The 16,750-nt window shown below is 43.9% G+C and overlaps 1 protein-coding gene across 2 annotated transcripts in view; it reads left to right on the top strand.

Annotated features, from left to right (window-relative positions):
- Nucleotides 1–10,346, top strand: part of Me1 (malic enzyme 1) — a 118,877-nt gene extending 108,531 nt beyond the window's left edge. For both annotated transcript variants that reach the window (XM_028756186.1, XM_028756187.1), the window contains exons 13-14: nucleotides 4,948–5,046; nucleotides 8,823–10,346. In XM_028756186.1, the coding sequence (XP_028612019.1) occupies nucleotides 4,948–5,046; nucleotides 8,823–8,993 (270 nt within the window). In that variant the 3' untranslated portion in view covers nucleotides 8,994–10,346. The remainder of the gene's footprint in view (nucleotides 1–4,947; nucleotides 5,047–8,822) is intronic.
- Nucleotides 10,347–16,750: the final 6,404 nt, after the last annotated feature.

Below are 16,750 nucleotides of genomic sequence, written 5' to 3' on the forward strand. Positions count from 1 at the left end.
TGTGTGTATATATGTGTGTGTGTATGTGTGTATATATGTGTGTGTGTATGTGTGTATGTGTGTATGTGTGTATATGTGTGTGTATATGTGTGTATGTATGTATATATGTGTGTGTGTGTATGTATGTATGTATGTATGTATGTATGTATATAAATTTTAAATACCAGTTTGGTCACATATGAAACTGGAAATCTCATTGATTGGACTAAATCTGAAAGGTTACTTTTTGATTCCTTGACATTTATTTTTGCCTTATGTGTGAGTAGTACATGGGTATGGACTTATGCAAAGGTGAATGCATGTGTATGAAGGTGTGTGAAGGTCAGAAATTAACACTGGTTGTCTTTTGAGACTGGCTGTCTCACTGAGTCCAGAGCTCACTCGTTGGCTAGGGAGCCAGGAACAGAGCAGTATGGGTGAAAGATGTTCCTGTCTCTGCCTCCTAGGGCTGATTGCGGAGCTGTGCCACTCGGGCTTTTATGCAGGCCCAAGGATCTGTGTTCTGACTCCTGTGATTGGGCAACAGGCATATTAGTTAAAGAACTCATCTTTCTTTTGGTTTTGGTTTTGGTTTTGGTTTTTTGAGACAGGGTTTCTCTGTATAGTCCTGGCTGTCCTGGAACTCACTCTGTAGACCAGGCTGGCCTCGAACTCAGAAATCCGCCTGCCTCTGCCTCCCAAGTGCTGGGATTAAAGGCATGCACCACCATTGCCTGGCAAGTACTCATCTTTCAAGCCTCTCTTCCTGAATCTTCATTTTAATTATGAAGAGAGAGATCGTTAACTTCTCTGGCGATGGAAATGGTCTTTTGGACTCTGGGTAATACCTAGCAATGCAGCTCAAGTCAGTATCCTTGGCTGTTCAGTACACAGCAGACCACCAGAGTCAAGTTTGTGCTGGCATGCGTCTGACTTGACGTATGGTCAGGAACCTTTTGCTCTCTTCAAATATTTGAAAATTTCATAATAACACAACAGGGCCAAGTTCTGTCTATCCAATACTTTCATTTGAGACATGAATGTAGAATAAAGATCACATAGAGTTGCACCATTGTGTGCAAAACAGCCTGACAGCTCTGCTTTTTACATAGTGTGTCAGGTGTTCCTCACTAGAAAGAGCCAGCAATCCCATTGTTTTTCTCCTATTTGGGACAGTACCTATGTTCTCAGTGATTTCAGTTTTTCTCCCCTGTGTTTGAGTGTTTTCCTTGCATGTATGATAAGTATGTACCTTATGCTCATGGACCAAAAGAGTGCATCAGATACCCTGGAACTGGAGTCACAGACAGTTGTGAGCTGCCAGGTAGGTGTTAGGAATCCAACTCGGGGCCTCTCAAAGAGCAGCCAGTGTTCTTAATCACAGAACCATCTCTTCAGCCCCAAGGTAATTATTGCTGTTGTTTGAGGCAGAGTCTCAATGGGTAGCTGACAGGCCTGAAACTCACTGTGGAGACCAGACTAGCTTCAAGTTCTCACAGGTTGTCTGCCTCTGACTCCCGAGTGTAGGGATTAAAGGTGTGTACCAGGACACCCAGCTCGATGCTTGTCTCTTCTGTAGAGCAGGAACTATCTGACATTCCTCACTAGTCCTTAGATCCATAAATGAGGAAAACCCAGCAACCTGTGAGCTGTTCCTACCTGAGCTCTGGTAAGAAGTTGTTGTCAATCTGAGTGGCTGATTCCTCCCTCTGTTATGTGGGAAATGGCACACCCACTTCGGTAGTAAACATTTAATGTCTCCATGTTTAAAGTTTAGAAACCTGATTACTTTCTCTGGGGCAAAGGAAAGATTGTGTTTACTACTATGTCACAAAAGCAAGAAAATCAATGAGTTTATTATATAATCAGGACCAATAGTCTCTAAGTCTAGGTGTCTTAGTGTTCTGTTGCTGTGAAGAGACATCGTGATCAAGGCAACTCTTATAAAAGAAAGAATAGAATTGGGAGCTTGCTGACAGTTTCAGAGGGTTAGCCCATTACATAATGGCAGGGAGCATGACAGTGTGTAGGTAGGCATGGTGCTGGATAAGCAGAGAGACAGGGTGAGGGAGAGAAAGAAAAAAAGAGAGAGGGGGAGGGAAGAAAGAAAGAGACATACAGACACACAGAGACAGACAGAGACACAAGGCCTGACATGGGCTTTTGAAACCTCAAAGCCACTCCCACTGACACACCTCCTCCAGCAAGTCTCCATTTTCCAATCCTTCCAAACACTTCTTCAACTGAGGACCAAACCTGCAAGTATTTGAGTCTGTCGGCATCATTCTTATTGTTGGAGTCCAGAAGTTGCCTCATAAACCACACGAACACCGAACTCAGTCAGACAGGGATAGTTTATTGAGCATTTGCCAAGACTGATGGATGGGGCCTTGGACCAGACTGGGGAACTGGCTGCAACCATGAGCCAGGATCCTACAGAGCTTTTAATAAAGCCTTGAAATTCACAAGCCAAGTTATTTTGCCAATCATGATTTAGGGATAGGGGATTTCTTTAGGAACATGTGTCTGTTGTACATTTATCCTGCTCCCATTGGTTGGGGTGTTCGACTCTGGCAGGAGACTTGCCTTGATGCCTAATATTGGTGTCTTAACTTGCCAACCAGATGTCAGTTGCCTACACACATGTCTTACTCTGCCAGATAGGATGCCAATTTCCAGAGATGTCTTGAGAAATAAAACCTTGACCCTACTCAAAATGGAAGTCTTATTCCAAATAGCTTCTTATATTGGTGCAAGTATCTCTCTTATGTTGGGGTCCATCCCAGGGGCAGCTTATAAAAGCAAAAACCATAAAAGCCCATACACAAGTACAGGAAGTGCTGCTTGGCAGTTGGTTCAAGTCTAAGCTTACTGTGGCTAACTAAACACTGACTTCAATTGTGATTGGTTTCCAAGAACACCAAAGCACAGAACATTACAGAATATGCAGTCAACTCAGGCGTGAGGAAGCTTCCCAGTAACAACACATGAGAACATTTCCTTATAACATTAGTGACAGCACAAATGGCTAGACAGGCAGCAGTTACCTGGACCTTAACTTAACATTTATTCAAATCTCTACCCTAGGCTATCATTTTATATAACAGTCGCACTAATCCAGAATTAGTTGTGCTGTGGATTAGTACTTCTCTCCACCTTGCCTCTGCCTGGATGTCCGTGGGCAGAAGTTCTCAGCCACCATAGTGCCAGTGTTTGGTATTGACAATATGCCATTCTCTTTTTCTCTTTAATCCCAGGTTCAGGGCACTTTGTCTTCAGTTCACATAAGGGGGTCTCCATGATGTCAGCAGAGAGGGAGACAGAGAGGGAGGGGGAGAGGAAGGGGAAGAGGGGGAAAGAGAGGGGGAGAGGGGAAAAGAGAGGGGGAGAAGGGGAGAGAGAGGGGAAGAGGGGGAGAGAGAGGGGAAGAGGGGGAGAGAGAGGGGAAGAGGAAGAGAGGGGGGAGAGGGGGAAAGAGAGGGGAAGAGGGAGAAAGGGAGAGAGGGGGAGAGGGAGAGAGGGAGAGAGGGGAAGAGGGGGGAGGGGGAGTGAAAGTGTGTGTGTTTCTCTGTCTTTCTCTTCCTCCTTCCCTCCCTTGGTCCCTCGGTCCCTCCCTCCCTCCCTCCCTCCCTCCCTCCCTCCCTCCCTCCCTCCCTCCCTCCCTCCGTGTGTGTGTGTGTGTGTGTGTGTGTGTGTGTGCACGTGGGCGCGTGCCTGCCAGCCTGCCAGCCTGCCTGCCTGTCTCCTGGTTTCTTCTCAGTCCCACAGCCCACCCCATCTGTTAGCCTCCTGTCACTGTGGCTTGGTTAGCACTCAGTTCTCCTGCATCTAGGCTGCTTCCTGCAGTGGGCAGTGTCTCCTTTTGTTCTGGGCTGTTACCTCACTGACCTGGAGATCTCCCAGGAGGGCCTGTATCTGTGCACAGTCTGATTGGTATGCTGATAGAACCAAACATATCTTTGAAATAACTGCCTGAAGCAGAGGCTGGTGGATCTCTGAATTTAACATCAGCCTGGTTTAGCTAACCAGTTGCAAGCCATCCAGAGCTTCCTGGTGAGCCCCTCACTCAAAAAGAATGGCAGCTCAGTCTCTAGAATGAAGTAGGCTTCCTGATCCCAGGTCACATGCATAGAGGTTAAGACACACTCAAAATTTTATATTTCTTGTTTTTTCCCTGTGTGTTTATAATAGTAATCTGGGTAAATAATGAAAAAATAAATAAGCACAATTAAAGAAATTTAAGATATTGTCAGAATATGTAGCTCAGTGGGAGAGTGGTATGCACAAAGCCACAGGTTTGGTCTGGGGGAGGGAGGGAGGGAAGGAGAGAGGGGAGCAGCAGAGACTAACTAACTGGTTGCTCAAAGTGTCGCCAGTGAAGGTTTCCTGTCTCCTCTCTGCCTAGCCTTTCTTTTCAAGGCTCAGTTGTGTGCTGACCTAGACCTACCTTGTGCAGTGACTTAATTGGTTAACTCTGTCCAGAGCTAGGGAGTAGCATAGGGAGAGCTAATGGGGAGATTGGTTAGGTAAGCAGATAACCAAGAGTCTGGGTAAAATTTAAGTCTTTAGCGAGTGTGACTGAGCAGGCTCTATTAGCCCTCTGCTGTGCTCCCTGTGTGGCTTTGGAGTGGAGACTAACAGCAGGTGTGTCATGACCAACCACCCTCCTCTATTTCCAGGGTCCCTTTCCATGACTTCTTTATCCCCCTTTTCTTTTCACTGGTTCTCCAGGAATTGTTCCGTGTGAAGGCATTCAGCCAAAAAGACAGCTGGATCCTCTTTTCTGTCTCACTCTGTGTGATCCCGGCGATTGCCGCAGCTCAGCTTTTCCGTTGATAAAGGGCCATGATACTAGACGGCCATTTTCATGTAATAGTTTCCATATGTGGCCGTTGCTTTAGTTGTCTGTATGATTGCCACCGTGAATCACGTGATGTATAAACCTTTTTATTCGTTTTTCTCTTTAAGGTGATATCTCAGCAAGTGTCAGATAAACACCTAGAAGAAGGCCGGCTCTATCCTCCTTTGGATACCATCCGAGATGTTTCCTTGAAAATCGCAGTAAAGGTGAGACAGTGTAGCCTCGTCACTTCCCTGCCTTCCTTCTCCTGCTGAATATGTGTTTTTACTATTTGACGTGCTTGCTTGGCATGTACGTTCATTTTCTCGGACTCAGGGAAACCAGACACAGTGACAGGGACTGCCGGGGAGCTGCAGTTTATCCTCAGAAGATGGACACCTGGGGACGAGTTATAGATTTCTTTGTGCATTTTTCTCCTGTGACTTGTATTCCATTCCGTTAGTCAGGCTGCTCCCAGCTCACTGTATTGTAGTTGTTCTGTAGAGCTACTTATGTAGCTTCTATAGACGGACTAGAGTGACAGCTACACCTGGAGCCACCTGCGAACACCACAACCCAGACTATGACTGAGAACATCTTGAAAGACTGGGGACAAAGGAGACAGTGTCGGGACTCAGGGCCCCTTGGGCAAGTTCTTAATCCTGTAGAGAAAAGAATTCACTCTGAATCAAAAGGGACGTGGGGCGTTGGGGTTTGAGGAAAAGACAACTGGGTGGGGAATCTTAATGGCTCCTGGGATGAGGGTATTGGGTGAAGGGTAGAGAGGAGTCTGTGCCTTCTGAGCTAGGGGTTCAGGGAGCGGGCAAACACAGCAGTTGGTGAACAATTTATGGTGTATTGGAAGGGAACTGAGAGAGGTGGGGAGGGGAGGGAGGACATGCTAGAGCAGAGCAGTGGTTCTCAGCCTTCCTGATGCTGTAGCCCTTTAATACAGTTCCTTATGTTGTGATGACCCCAACCATAAAGTTATTTCTGTTTCTACTTCCTAACTGGAGTGTTGTAGAGGAGCAGCGTCTCAGTGCCTAAGGCCATCTCAAGTGTGTGTTTTCTAAAGGCTTGACCCACAGGTTTCGAACCTCTTACCCTGAGTGTCAGGGCTAGTTTATAAGGAGATAGAAAAAAAGGAAAAGGAAAGAGTCCACTGTCCAGTCAGAACTCAGAGGGTGGGCAGCTGAGCAGTGGTTCCTACAGGTAGCTGGTAGCTACAGGGAAGGAGGGGCTGTGGGGTGAGTGCACACTGCACTGCAGGACCGCCAGCCTCAGGTCTTCTCACTGGGCGTTCTTCAGCTGTGCCCTGCTTCTTTGCACTTCCTGGCTTCATGTCAAGTTTTGTTTTTTTCTTTTAAGATTTATTTTTATATTTACTTTTAAAATTGAGTACCTGTATGTGTGTTCACTTCAGTGCTGGTGCTTATGGGCATCAGATCTGGATTAACCAGGGGTCATGAGCCATCTGACACTGGTGTTAGGAACCAAACTCAAATCCTGTGGAAGAACAGTGCATTCTCTTAACTGCTGAGCCAAATCTCTAGCATGAAACTGTTTTCTCGAGGTTATAAAATAGGATGTGTAGCTATAGACACAGACTTACATATAAACATAGAGACAGGAAGCATCTTAGAGTCATTGTCACTGTGAAGGAAGACCATGACCAAAACCAACTTGGGGAGGAAAGGGTTTACTTGGTTTACATATCCCAAGTCACAGTCCATTGAGGGAAGCTAAGGCAGGAGACGGGAGGCAAGAGCTGATGCAGAGATTGTGGAGGGCTGATGCTCCCCATGGGTTGCTCTGTCTGCTTTCTTACTGGGAACCCAGTACCACCAGCCCAGGACTGACACCGTCCACAATGGACTGGGCCGTCCCCCACCACTTAGTGAATTAAGAAAATGCCTTACAGGTCTTCCTACAGCTGGATCTTATGGAGACATTTTCTCGAGGGAGGTTCTCTCTCAGGTGACTCTAGCTTGTGTCAAGTTGACAAAAAGCTAACCAGCACAGGAGGTCTTGGCCTTGTCTGCATCTTTATCAAAAAGATGTTTTTAGTCCCTGACTCAGCCATTTGTAGAGGGCTACTAATTTACTATGGTATATTAGTCACTTTTTTTTTCTGTGACTACACACTATTACTAAGGCAGCTATATACAAGCAGGACACAGAGTCTTTGGAAACTCAAAGTCTTCCCCACTGGACCTTCTCCTGTAACAATGCCATATTTCTTAATCCTTCCCACACAGTTGTACCAACTTGGAACTAAATATTTAAACATCTGAGCAGCCCACAGGGCTACTTTCATTCAAACCGCCATGTGGTATTTCAGATTCTAAAGAGGGTGCTGGTCCCTCTTTACCAGGGATGGAGAGGGTGGGGCTAAAGCTGATGGTGACTGTAGGGAATGACCTTCAAGCCTGCTTACGTCTTAGCTGCCTAACCCAGGACTGACAGCAACAGGGACAGATGAGCACCAGAAGGCAGAGAAGCTTTCTCTAACACAGCTGAGCTGTGTCTGGCTGGTTCCTGGTAATGGTCTTGTTGTATTAGTCTATCACAGTTGCTGTAACCAAGTACCTCTTTCTAGTTGGTTTCAGTGACACAGAATTTTTTTTTAATATTGTGGCTGCTGTACACCAAGGTCAGGATGTCAGTAACTTTGCTTTCTCCTCAGGCCTGTGTCCTTGGCTTGGGGCTGCTTTCTTGTGTCCGTAGAGTTTTTTTCTGTATATGTATGCCTTCTTGTCCTTGGTGTCTTTGTTGTTCAGATGTGACATGGATTAGGACCGTCCTAAAAGCCATATTTTAACTTCTACTGGTGAGCGCACCAGCATATATGATTATATGTGGGGGAACACAAACTTGACCCTAACAGTTTTGGTTAAACGGGTTGGTCAGGGTCTCTGCTCTTGGGCATTTTATGTTTGGGCAGCAGTGTGCTGTTGGCAGTTGCAGCCTCAGGCCACAAGAGGTCAGTAGCGCCTGCACAGTTTCACCAGTCAAAGGTGGACAGATAGTGTGATAGGTCTTGTACACTAAACTGCCTGCTTTAAATATCCGTAGTTTACACTATTCCAAGATTATCGAAGCGGCACCATTTAAGATTCACATGTTGATGTTTGTCTTGTTGATTGAAGGTATATTCTTCAAAATCAGTACTTTGGAAAAAACATCCTGATATTATATCCCAATCTATACCGGCCAGTTTTTAGTTTTCATTACTTATGCACTGAACAACACACTATTTTAAGCATATTTTGACAATTTAAATGAAAATGAATTAACACATAGAAGAGAAAGTGAGAAGGCAAGGGGCAGTAGAGGAAATAAAGACCGTGGACTCCAGAATCTGCACTACTTAGAATGTTGCGCTGTTGCCTGCACAGACACTGGGGGCTCAGGATGAAGAGCAGTGTCAGGAAGGACGCTGCTCTAAGGGGTCGCAGGTGTGAGGTACCTGGCAGCATACAGATGTCTAATTCTGCCGTGGAGACGGAGGTGACGGAAACATAGGAAAGCCTAGATAGGTAGACAGATGTGCTTGCTCTGTGCATCTGTTGATGGTGGAGCGGTAGGCATGGTTCCAGTTCCCAGAATCTGAATGTGGGAAGGAAAGTGAGGGCAGAGGACACTTTGGTACTGAGTCTGGAAGATGGAAGAGCGCTCGCAGCTCGCAGCGAGACTCCGATACTCAGTCCACGCTGATTAGCAGTTAGGCCTGTCAAAACTTTGAAGACTGTCATTGTCTCTGAGGAAAGTGACAATGTTCACACTCACACGTAAGTCTCTGCTCCTGAGCTTTCCCTGTTGCTGGTGTCATGTCCTCTTGCTACATCTGATTCACAGCTGCATTTTCAATTTCGTTGTTCATGAACGAGGCTTTTTCTCTAGTACAAATTATAAATTAACTTTTGAAATGGGTAAAAATTTGATTTGTGTTCAGTATCACCTTCTCATTTTGAAAATAATGACTTGCTTTCCTTATTTTTAGATTGTACAAGATGCATACAAAGAAAAGACGGCCACTGTTTATCCCGAACCCCAAAACAAAGAAGAATTTGTCTCCTCTCAGATGTACAGCACTAATTATGACCAGATCCTACCTGATTGTTACTCATGGCCTGAAGAAGTCCAGAAAATACAGACCAAAGTCACTCAGTAACACAGCTAGAATTTTTAACTTTAATAATAAGATCTTAAAGTTTTCATGATTTTTAAGGGCCAGAATCTTTTATGATGATTTATAGTGTGCTTAGAATAAGGTGATTTTAGTTTAATAACAAACTCATGGGAGTATATTAGTATAAATTAGGATAAACTTCACACTAGAGTGTTTTGTTTCACTTACTGTGGATATTTATGTTTTCTCTTGTGATTATTCTCTTTACGAATTCTGTTTAAAAGCTGCTGTACCTGCTACTGAGAAATCCCTCACTGGTCTGTAGGGAGCTAATGGAAGATCCCCCCAGTAATAAATTAATAGAGCATAACTTGATCACACTAAATGCCTACAGTTCTTTCTTGACTATTTTGTTAAAATCTCTTAAACAGTAAAGATCAACACAACTTAGGCATAACTGAATGTTTACTAAATAGAAACACTACTTTGTTGCCTAGAGAAAAATCTTCTCAGGACTTTTATTCCAGGCCTCCGTTAGCTTTGTTCTTTTGTACACCTGAACTCTTACCACCTCTGTGAAAGCTCACTGCTGTTTACAGCCTTGCACAGCCTTAGAGCGGAATCGTCTTCTGTCCCTGTCACATCCCATAGAGTAAGGCACTCATTGCCAGGTTGTGAGTCCCAAACACTCCGCAGAACACCCCTTCTCATCTCCGACCAGCTCCTGGCCCTGCTGAGAGACTGCAGTGTTTTTGTTAGTGTAGCCTGGGCAGTGAGAAAGGCTGCAAAGAGAGTCCTTGAGAAGACCCTGAGGACCCACCTTCCACAAGGGTGTCAGACGCAAGACCATGGTTCCCAGACAAGCTCAGGGTCCATGAGGGTCACCTGTCCTAATGTCCCTGTGGTTAGTTCGGATGACTGAGAGCTCATGACATAAGTAAATACATCTCCACGCCTACCTTTCTATCAGATATTAGAATATGTTAATTACCAAAACAATTCTGTGAGAAATAAGCCTTTCCCAGGTGTGTTAATTTACTGGACACGTTGATAATAACATGACTAGAAACAGCCTTAATTCCTAAGCTCAGGTTTGAGAACATTCTGTATATCTAGAGACAGGTCTGATTTTGAAGTTGCTTTAAAGCCTGTGTGGGTTTACGATGGGCAGCTCTGTAAAGTGATCTCCTTGAAGGTGAAGATATGGATTCTTTAGGTGTGCATTAAAAGGCTACAGACTTTCTAATGATAACTTTTGACTAAGGATTTTCTCAGTGTAGTTATTTGGGAAAGATTCAGAATTTCTATCCTTGTCTGTTTCCATGTCGTTAGATGGTTGTAAATGAATGTATTTACCTATGCAAAGATTTATTAAAGCCTAGAGAATATGAATAACATTGTGAATAACTGTCATTTTTTCTTAAGATATCATCGCTGCACTTGACAATGATAGTGCTGAGTTTTAGGAGATCATTTGAAAAGTTATTAATTTTTTAAAGAAGGTGTTTTTTTTTAATTGTGTGTGTGTGTATATGTGTGTGTGTGTATATATGTGTGTGTGTGTGTGTGTGTGTGTGTGTGTGTGTGTGCCGTGCCGACCCCAACCAGCGGGAAGAAGACGCAGGACACCAGGTTCCTTCTCAAGGCAGTTTACTCAGGAAGCTTTAGCACTCTACAGATAGCTGGAAGATGGCCCCATCCCATCCCGGGCACGGCTTATATTCCCTGCAGACATCTACAGCAAACACTCCACGTGGTGGCTCTCCATAGGTCTCGTCATGGCACGTCATGTCAGACCACTGGCCAGCACAGCCTAAATGCCAAATATGGACTTGTTTACAGCGTTCGGGCAGCTGTCGCTATCTTAGGGCGAGGTCCTCTTTTGCACCTTACATGTGTGTGTGTCTGCGACTGCATGTGCTTTTTTGCCCTGATTTTCTCTGGTGCCCACAAAGGTCAGAGAGGGTGTCAGATCTCCTGGAGCTAGAGGGACAGGTGACTGTAAACCCCCTGCTGTGGGTGCTGGGAACAGAACTAGAATCCTCTGGAAGAGCAGTAAGTGCATTTAACCTCTGAGTCGTGTCTACAGTACCAAGGTATTATGACGTTTTGAACTATTCTAATAATTTCTTACTCCAGTGTGGACTTCACTTAATATGTACGTAAGCATATGTGCTGGGTACTATGAGTGACCTCTTCTTGTTCTTAGGGGAAGATATCCAAGCAGGCATTAGACGCTTCCTATACATCAAGCACCACAGTCCGTTATTTCATCCATGGTATCCTCATGAGGCTGATTAAGTCACTTGTCAAGCCCACAGAGCTCATAAGCAAAGGTGACAGGGTCCAAGTCCATGTTTGCCTGTCTTCATTCTGTCTCTCCTTTGCTAGTCTACTGTAGACAAGCCAGCAGTGTCCCAAGTGTATTCTTAAGTTTTCTAGTAGCTTCATTAAAAAAGGAGAATTCATGTTAATAATAAATTGAACCAATATATCTAAATTATTATTTCAAAATATAATTAATATAAAAATTATTGAAGTGTTTGGTCAAGTTGATACCAAAATCTTTCAAAGGCAGTACTTCTCTCCACTGATATTTTAGTCAGTTCAGCCCAGCCTCGGGCTGGCCTTTGTCTCATACACCTACTGCCTGCTGCTTCAGCCACTCTAGTGCTGGGATCGCCAGTGTGTGCCATTACACCCAGCATGAATCTATAACCCTTCCTTGGAATTCCTTAAGAGAAAGTTATTTCACCCTTGAGACAATCCATTCATTCAGTCCGATCCCGTGTGTGTAAGGCTATGCTAACTGGAAGGTTCACAGCGTCAAAGCATACTGCTAGCTTATACTTAAAACTCCCAGGAGACAGAGCCATGTCCTTTTTTTTTAATTTAAAACATTTATTTATTTTTATGTACACTGGTGTTTTGCCTGCATGCACATCTGTATGAAGGTGTTGGATCCCCTGGAACAGAAATACGTACAGTTATGAGTTGCCATATGGGTGCTGGGAATTGAACCCCAGTCCTCTGGAAGAACAGCCAAGTGCTCTTAACCACTGAGCCATCTCTCTCTTGCCCTCCATTTCATTTTTTTAGTGCTACTGCCTTTATCTTGTGGCTCCCAAAGTAACCAAGGGGACAGGAAGACATGGACAGAGGAGGGTGGGCTTCTCCTCATGTTCTGCTGGCTTTCACTCAGCCACACGACAGCATGGGAGGAACATGTTCTATTTTCTTCTTTCTTCTCTCTTTTTAATTTGTCTAGGGCTGCAAGAGGAAGTAGATAAGTTGAACATGTGGCATTGCCTCTGCCACAAACCCAGTTGTTTGAAGTTCATAAGGAAGTGAGCGAATGCATTCTAGCATATGTAGAAGCTAGAAGGCCACCCCAGCAACACATGAGATTAATCCTGCTTTTATAAGCAGTGCCTGGAACAGCTTAAACTGTAACCCAACTCTGACCCACTGTAAATCCTATTGAAATTTTACAGCCTCCTACTCCAACTCCATAAGAAATGACATGACGTATCCATGTTTAGAAGAAAAAAAATTCTTTCTCTTTGAAAAAAAAAGTTCAATGTACAATTACAAAGGAAAAATTATACTGAGAAAAGCATGAAGGTGTGGTGCTTACTGAGAAAGGACAAAGTCCTTGACAGTGACAGATCTGCCTTGCATCGTCATACAAGGCTTTGAAAATTTATTATTATTAATTATTATTATTATTTTGTGATTACAATTCAGGAGAAAGACAAAATATAGATTTTATCATAAACATAGAGTATAAAGAATTCAGTGGTTCAAGCCAGACAAAATCCCAGCATGATGAGTGGCTCTGGAGTCCCACCCTTAGAGGAGGAGCTGTTGGCATTTGATAGCTGTTGGGAAAGGAAGAGACAGTTTACTTTAATGGTGTGACCTGCTAGGGTGACCATCCTCCAGAGCAGGCTCTACACCCAAGAGTATTTGGGCAACACAAATTGGGCTTGGTGAGGGGAGGGGAAGGCAAGCAGGATGGGCAGGTGGTGGATCTAGGAGGAGTTGGAGGAGGGAGAGCGAATGTGAAAAAATATAGAAAGCAATAAAACGACTGTTTTAAAAGAAATATACATTCTAGATCTCAAAAATAATGTGGAAAGGATTCCTTGGAGGTTTAACATCAGTTAGATCAATAACGTCAAAGGCTAGTCATTAGAAATTACCCAGCTGGGAGCTGGGGTTGTAATTCACTGATAGTGTAGCATGCACAAGGCCCTGGGTGCAATCCCCAGCCAGTACTGCAAGACAGACAGACAGACAAATAGAAACTCCCAAAACCAAAACCCCAAATGACTTAACATCAGCATTCTGCAGCAGCTAATGGGAGACAGGTGGAATTTGTTACCAATAAAATCTGGCCCAGTGTGAAGAGACGGGTTTGGCCTATAGGAATTTTTCCAGGGCCTGGTGACATGAATTGATGTCTGAAAATTAACAACCAGGTAGCATGGCTGCTCACTGAGAAAGATGACTGCTTTGGGAGTACTTATCCACTGAGTGCAGCCCAGCTTAGAACATAGATAGGAGAACTCCTTGACAGGGGCAGTAGCAGTGTTCCAACAGGAGCCAACAGAAATGCCACACAAAGATAGAAAAGTCTCTCGTTAGTCTGCTTTAATCACTGATAAAATGTGAAGCAAATCAGTGTAAAGGAGACATACTTACTTGACTCATAGTTTCGGGGGGAGTCAGCCCAGGGCCACTGGACTGCTTTTCTCACTGCAGGACTGTGGTGAGAGAAAACATTGTGCTTGCTGGAGCATGTGTCAGAAGAGACTGCTCATTCTGTCAGGAGGCAGACAAAGGTTTGAGGACAGGATATGGTCTTGAAAAGCATTGTGTCCCAGTAACTACAGCACAGCTAAATTCAAGGCTGGCCTGAGCCCCACAATGATATCCTATCTTTATGATCAAAACCTGCTAATTGGCAGCACTCAGAGGCACTCTCCAGGCAGGCAGATCTCTGAATCCAAGTCCTGCCTGGTCTACAGAGTGATTTCCAGGATAGCCAGGGCCACACAGAGAAATCCTATTTCAAACAAAACAAAACCATCAACAACAACAACAAAAACCCCAAAAAACAATCAATCAGAAGGGCACATCCCCATTAACCACTTCTTCATTAACAGCTGAATCAATAAGAACTAATAGATGAGTCATCTGATGAAGTTTAGCACCATCATGATCTGATCAATACAACTGCCAGCTTACAACCTGTCCTTTTAACACCAGAACCATTGACATGGGGCAGTGAGTGGGGCTAGGGACGGGACACTGAAGAATGAACAGCCTCCAGGATGACCCTAGTAGCACTATTATAAATACATTTCCAAAAATATTTTCCGGGCTTTTGTTTGTTAGAGCAATGGGTTGTTAAACATGAAGCAATTAGGGCAGTGGCTCTGAGTATGGGCCGTGAGGTCTCTGACACCACTGATGTACCTTGCCTCTGGTTGCTATTCCAACCAGAAGTTAGTTTTTGAAGTTACTTTGTATTTTAATTTTTGTTGCATTTTATTAAATTTTGTGTATGTGTGAGGTACAAGCAGGTGAGTACAGATGCCTGTTGAAGGCAGAAAAGAGTTTGAGGTCCTCTGGAGCTGGGTCCTCTGGAAGAACAGCATACACTCTTAACCATGAACAAACTCTTTTTTTTTTTTTTTTTTTATCCTTCCGTAGAAACACGTTTATTCCCAAAAACCAAAATGGTGGAAGAAAACGGAGAAGACGGAGAAGACACACAGAAGACACAGAGAAGACACACACACACCCGACACCCAGCGAACAAACTCTTTAACACCCTTAGATTATTATTTTTTTAACTGACAAAATTTTGTTCTGTCATTTAAGAATTGAAATTTTTGTATTCTGTAACAATAGACCTGCATTGAATCTTTGATCCATAAATAAATAGAAGATACCAAGAAATTTGCAGAGATAGATTCCAGCTTTTAAGAACTTTAAGAGAAACAGGGATATAATTATTAGTGTATCTCCATTCAACACAAACACTGCCATATTCAGGAGGCAGACTGGCCTTCCAGAATAACAGTATGTTTGTGAACATTTAGATGGTGATCCTACCCAGCTGTTGGTACACAAGCCCTGTTTCTTGCACCTAATCAGCAGGCGGCCATTAGTTTAGCCAGTGTGTCTGCCCTCTTATCCAGTAGGAGAGAGTGCCTGGGCAGTTTGCTTATGCAACATGTCTACCTCCAGGGCCACATTAACTCTGTATCATTCTGATACCGGGTCTTTACCAGCTCACCATTGCAAGGGACAGCAGTGGTCGCATACTCTACGATGATCTGTTGACTGGTCCCAAACACTGGAAGCATTAGGTCCTCTGGATGCCTGGTGTAAGATACAGCATGCCAGAGTGAGGAAGATGAATGCTATGAGAACACAGGAAAAGCTTGTCAGCTCAGCCAAGTCTTGTGGAAGTCCACAGTCTGGTCCATGCTGGGATCATGAAGATGTCTCCTCCATAGGGAAGGACACATTGTCTACTTCATTTTTCTTACTAGAAAGGCGGGCCCTCAGTGTTTGGTGGACTCTTCTTGACAGGATTTGGCCATGTAGCCCAGGCTGACCTTAGATTTGAATCCTTGTGTCTCTACTGGGATTGTAGACCTGTAGACCAAGTACCTGTACTTGGCTATCTGATGGACTTGAGAAAAAAAAAAGTGCACATTGTTTAAACCTATGTATGGGTTGATCCAGATTCCTCTACCTTTGACTCAGTTTGGACAGAGAGAGGTCTCTCAAGTGAAAGCTCACTGCAGTGAAATGAGTTCTTCCACACGGGCCTTTGAAGGTCTAGTTTCTATGACAAGTCAAGATTCTGCATAAAACCTGGGTTTTGTAGCAAAGCCATGCCCCTTCAGTTGCAGCCAAGTCTACACTCAGGTCAGGAGCCATCTAGGAAGAGCTAAGGCTATCAGGTGATCTTCCCGGAGGTGGCCCACCGTCTTTGCATGGCATGCAGTGGGTGAGCTCTGAGAGGCAAGACCCCAAGAGACTTCACCCCAGGACAACTTCTCAAAGCTGATCTGCCTTTCCTGTCACTGTTACAGTCTAAGGATTCCTGAGCATTGGCTTACACTCTTGAGCAGACTTCCTGCACATCAACATAAAGATGAACTTTTGTGAATTAATGCTGTTTAGATGAATTAGTGATTTTATAGAATTCCTGATTTGATTCAGATAATCTTAGAAAATTATAAAGAGATGATTTTAGTTGTTTTGTTAGGAAGATTTAATAGTTAGAATCAAGAATGGAATGTGCCCACTCCTCATAATAGTAAGTAAAGACTGCCTAATAATCCAATGAGCTTTCACAATGACACTAAAAAGAGAAATAGACTTGGGACAGGTTTATGTTCAAGGAAAAAACATTCAGGTCCAAAGATAAAGCCACAGGTGCACTACAGTATGAAACACTGCTTTGAATTTATTGATACTCTTCTGTAACTTTTAATGTTTTATCTATGAGGCAATTCTTTTTTACATTGACAACTTTTTAAGCTATAAAAAGGTAGAAAATGGGGCTGGAGAGATGGCTCAGCAGTTAACAGCACTGACTCCTCTTCCAGAGCTCCTGAGTTCAATTCCCAACAACCACATGGTGGCTCACAACCATCTATAATGGGATCTGATGTCCTCTTCTGGTGTGTCTGAAGACAGCTACATAAAATAAATAACTTTAAAAAGAAGAAGAAGAAGAAGAAGAAGAAGAAGAAGAAGAAGAAGAAGAA

The sequence above is a fragment of the Grammomys surdaster genome, unplaced genomic scaffold (assembly GCF_004785775.1).
Source record: "Grammomys surdaster isolate TR1022 unplaced genomic scaffold, NIH_TR_1.0 126113, whole genome shotgun sequence".
In the NCBI taxonomy this organism is placed as follows: Eukaryota; Metazoa; Chordata; class Mammalia; order Rodentia; family Muridae; genus Grammomys; species Grammomys surdaster.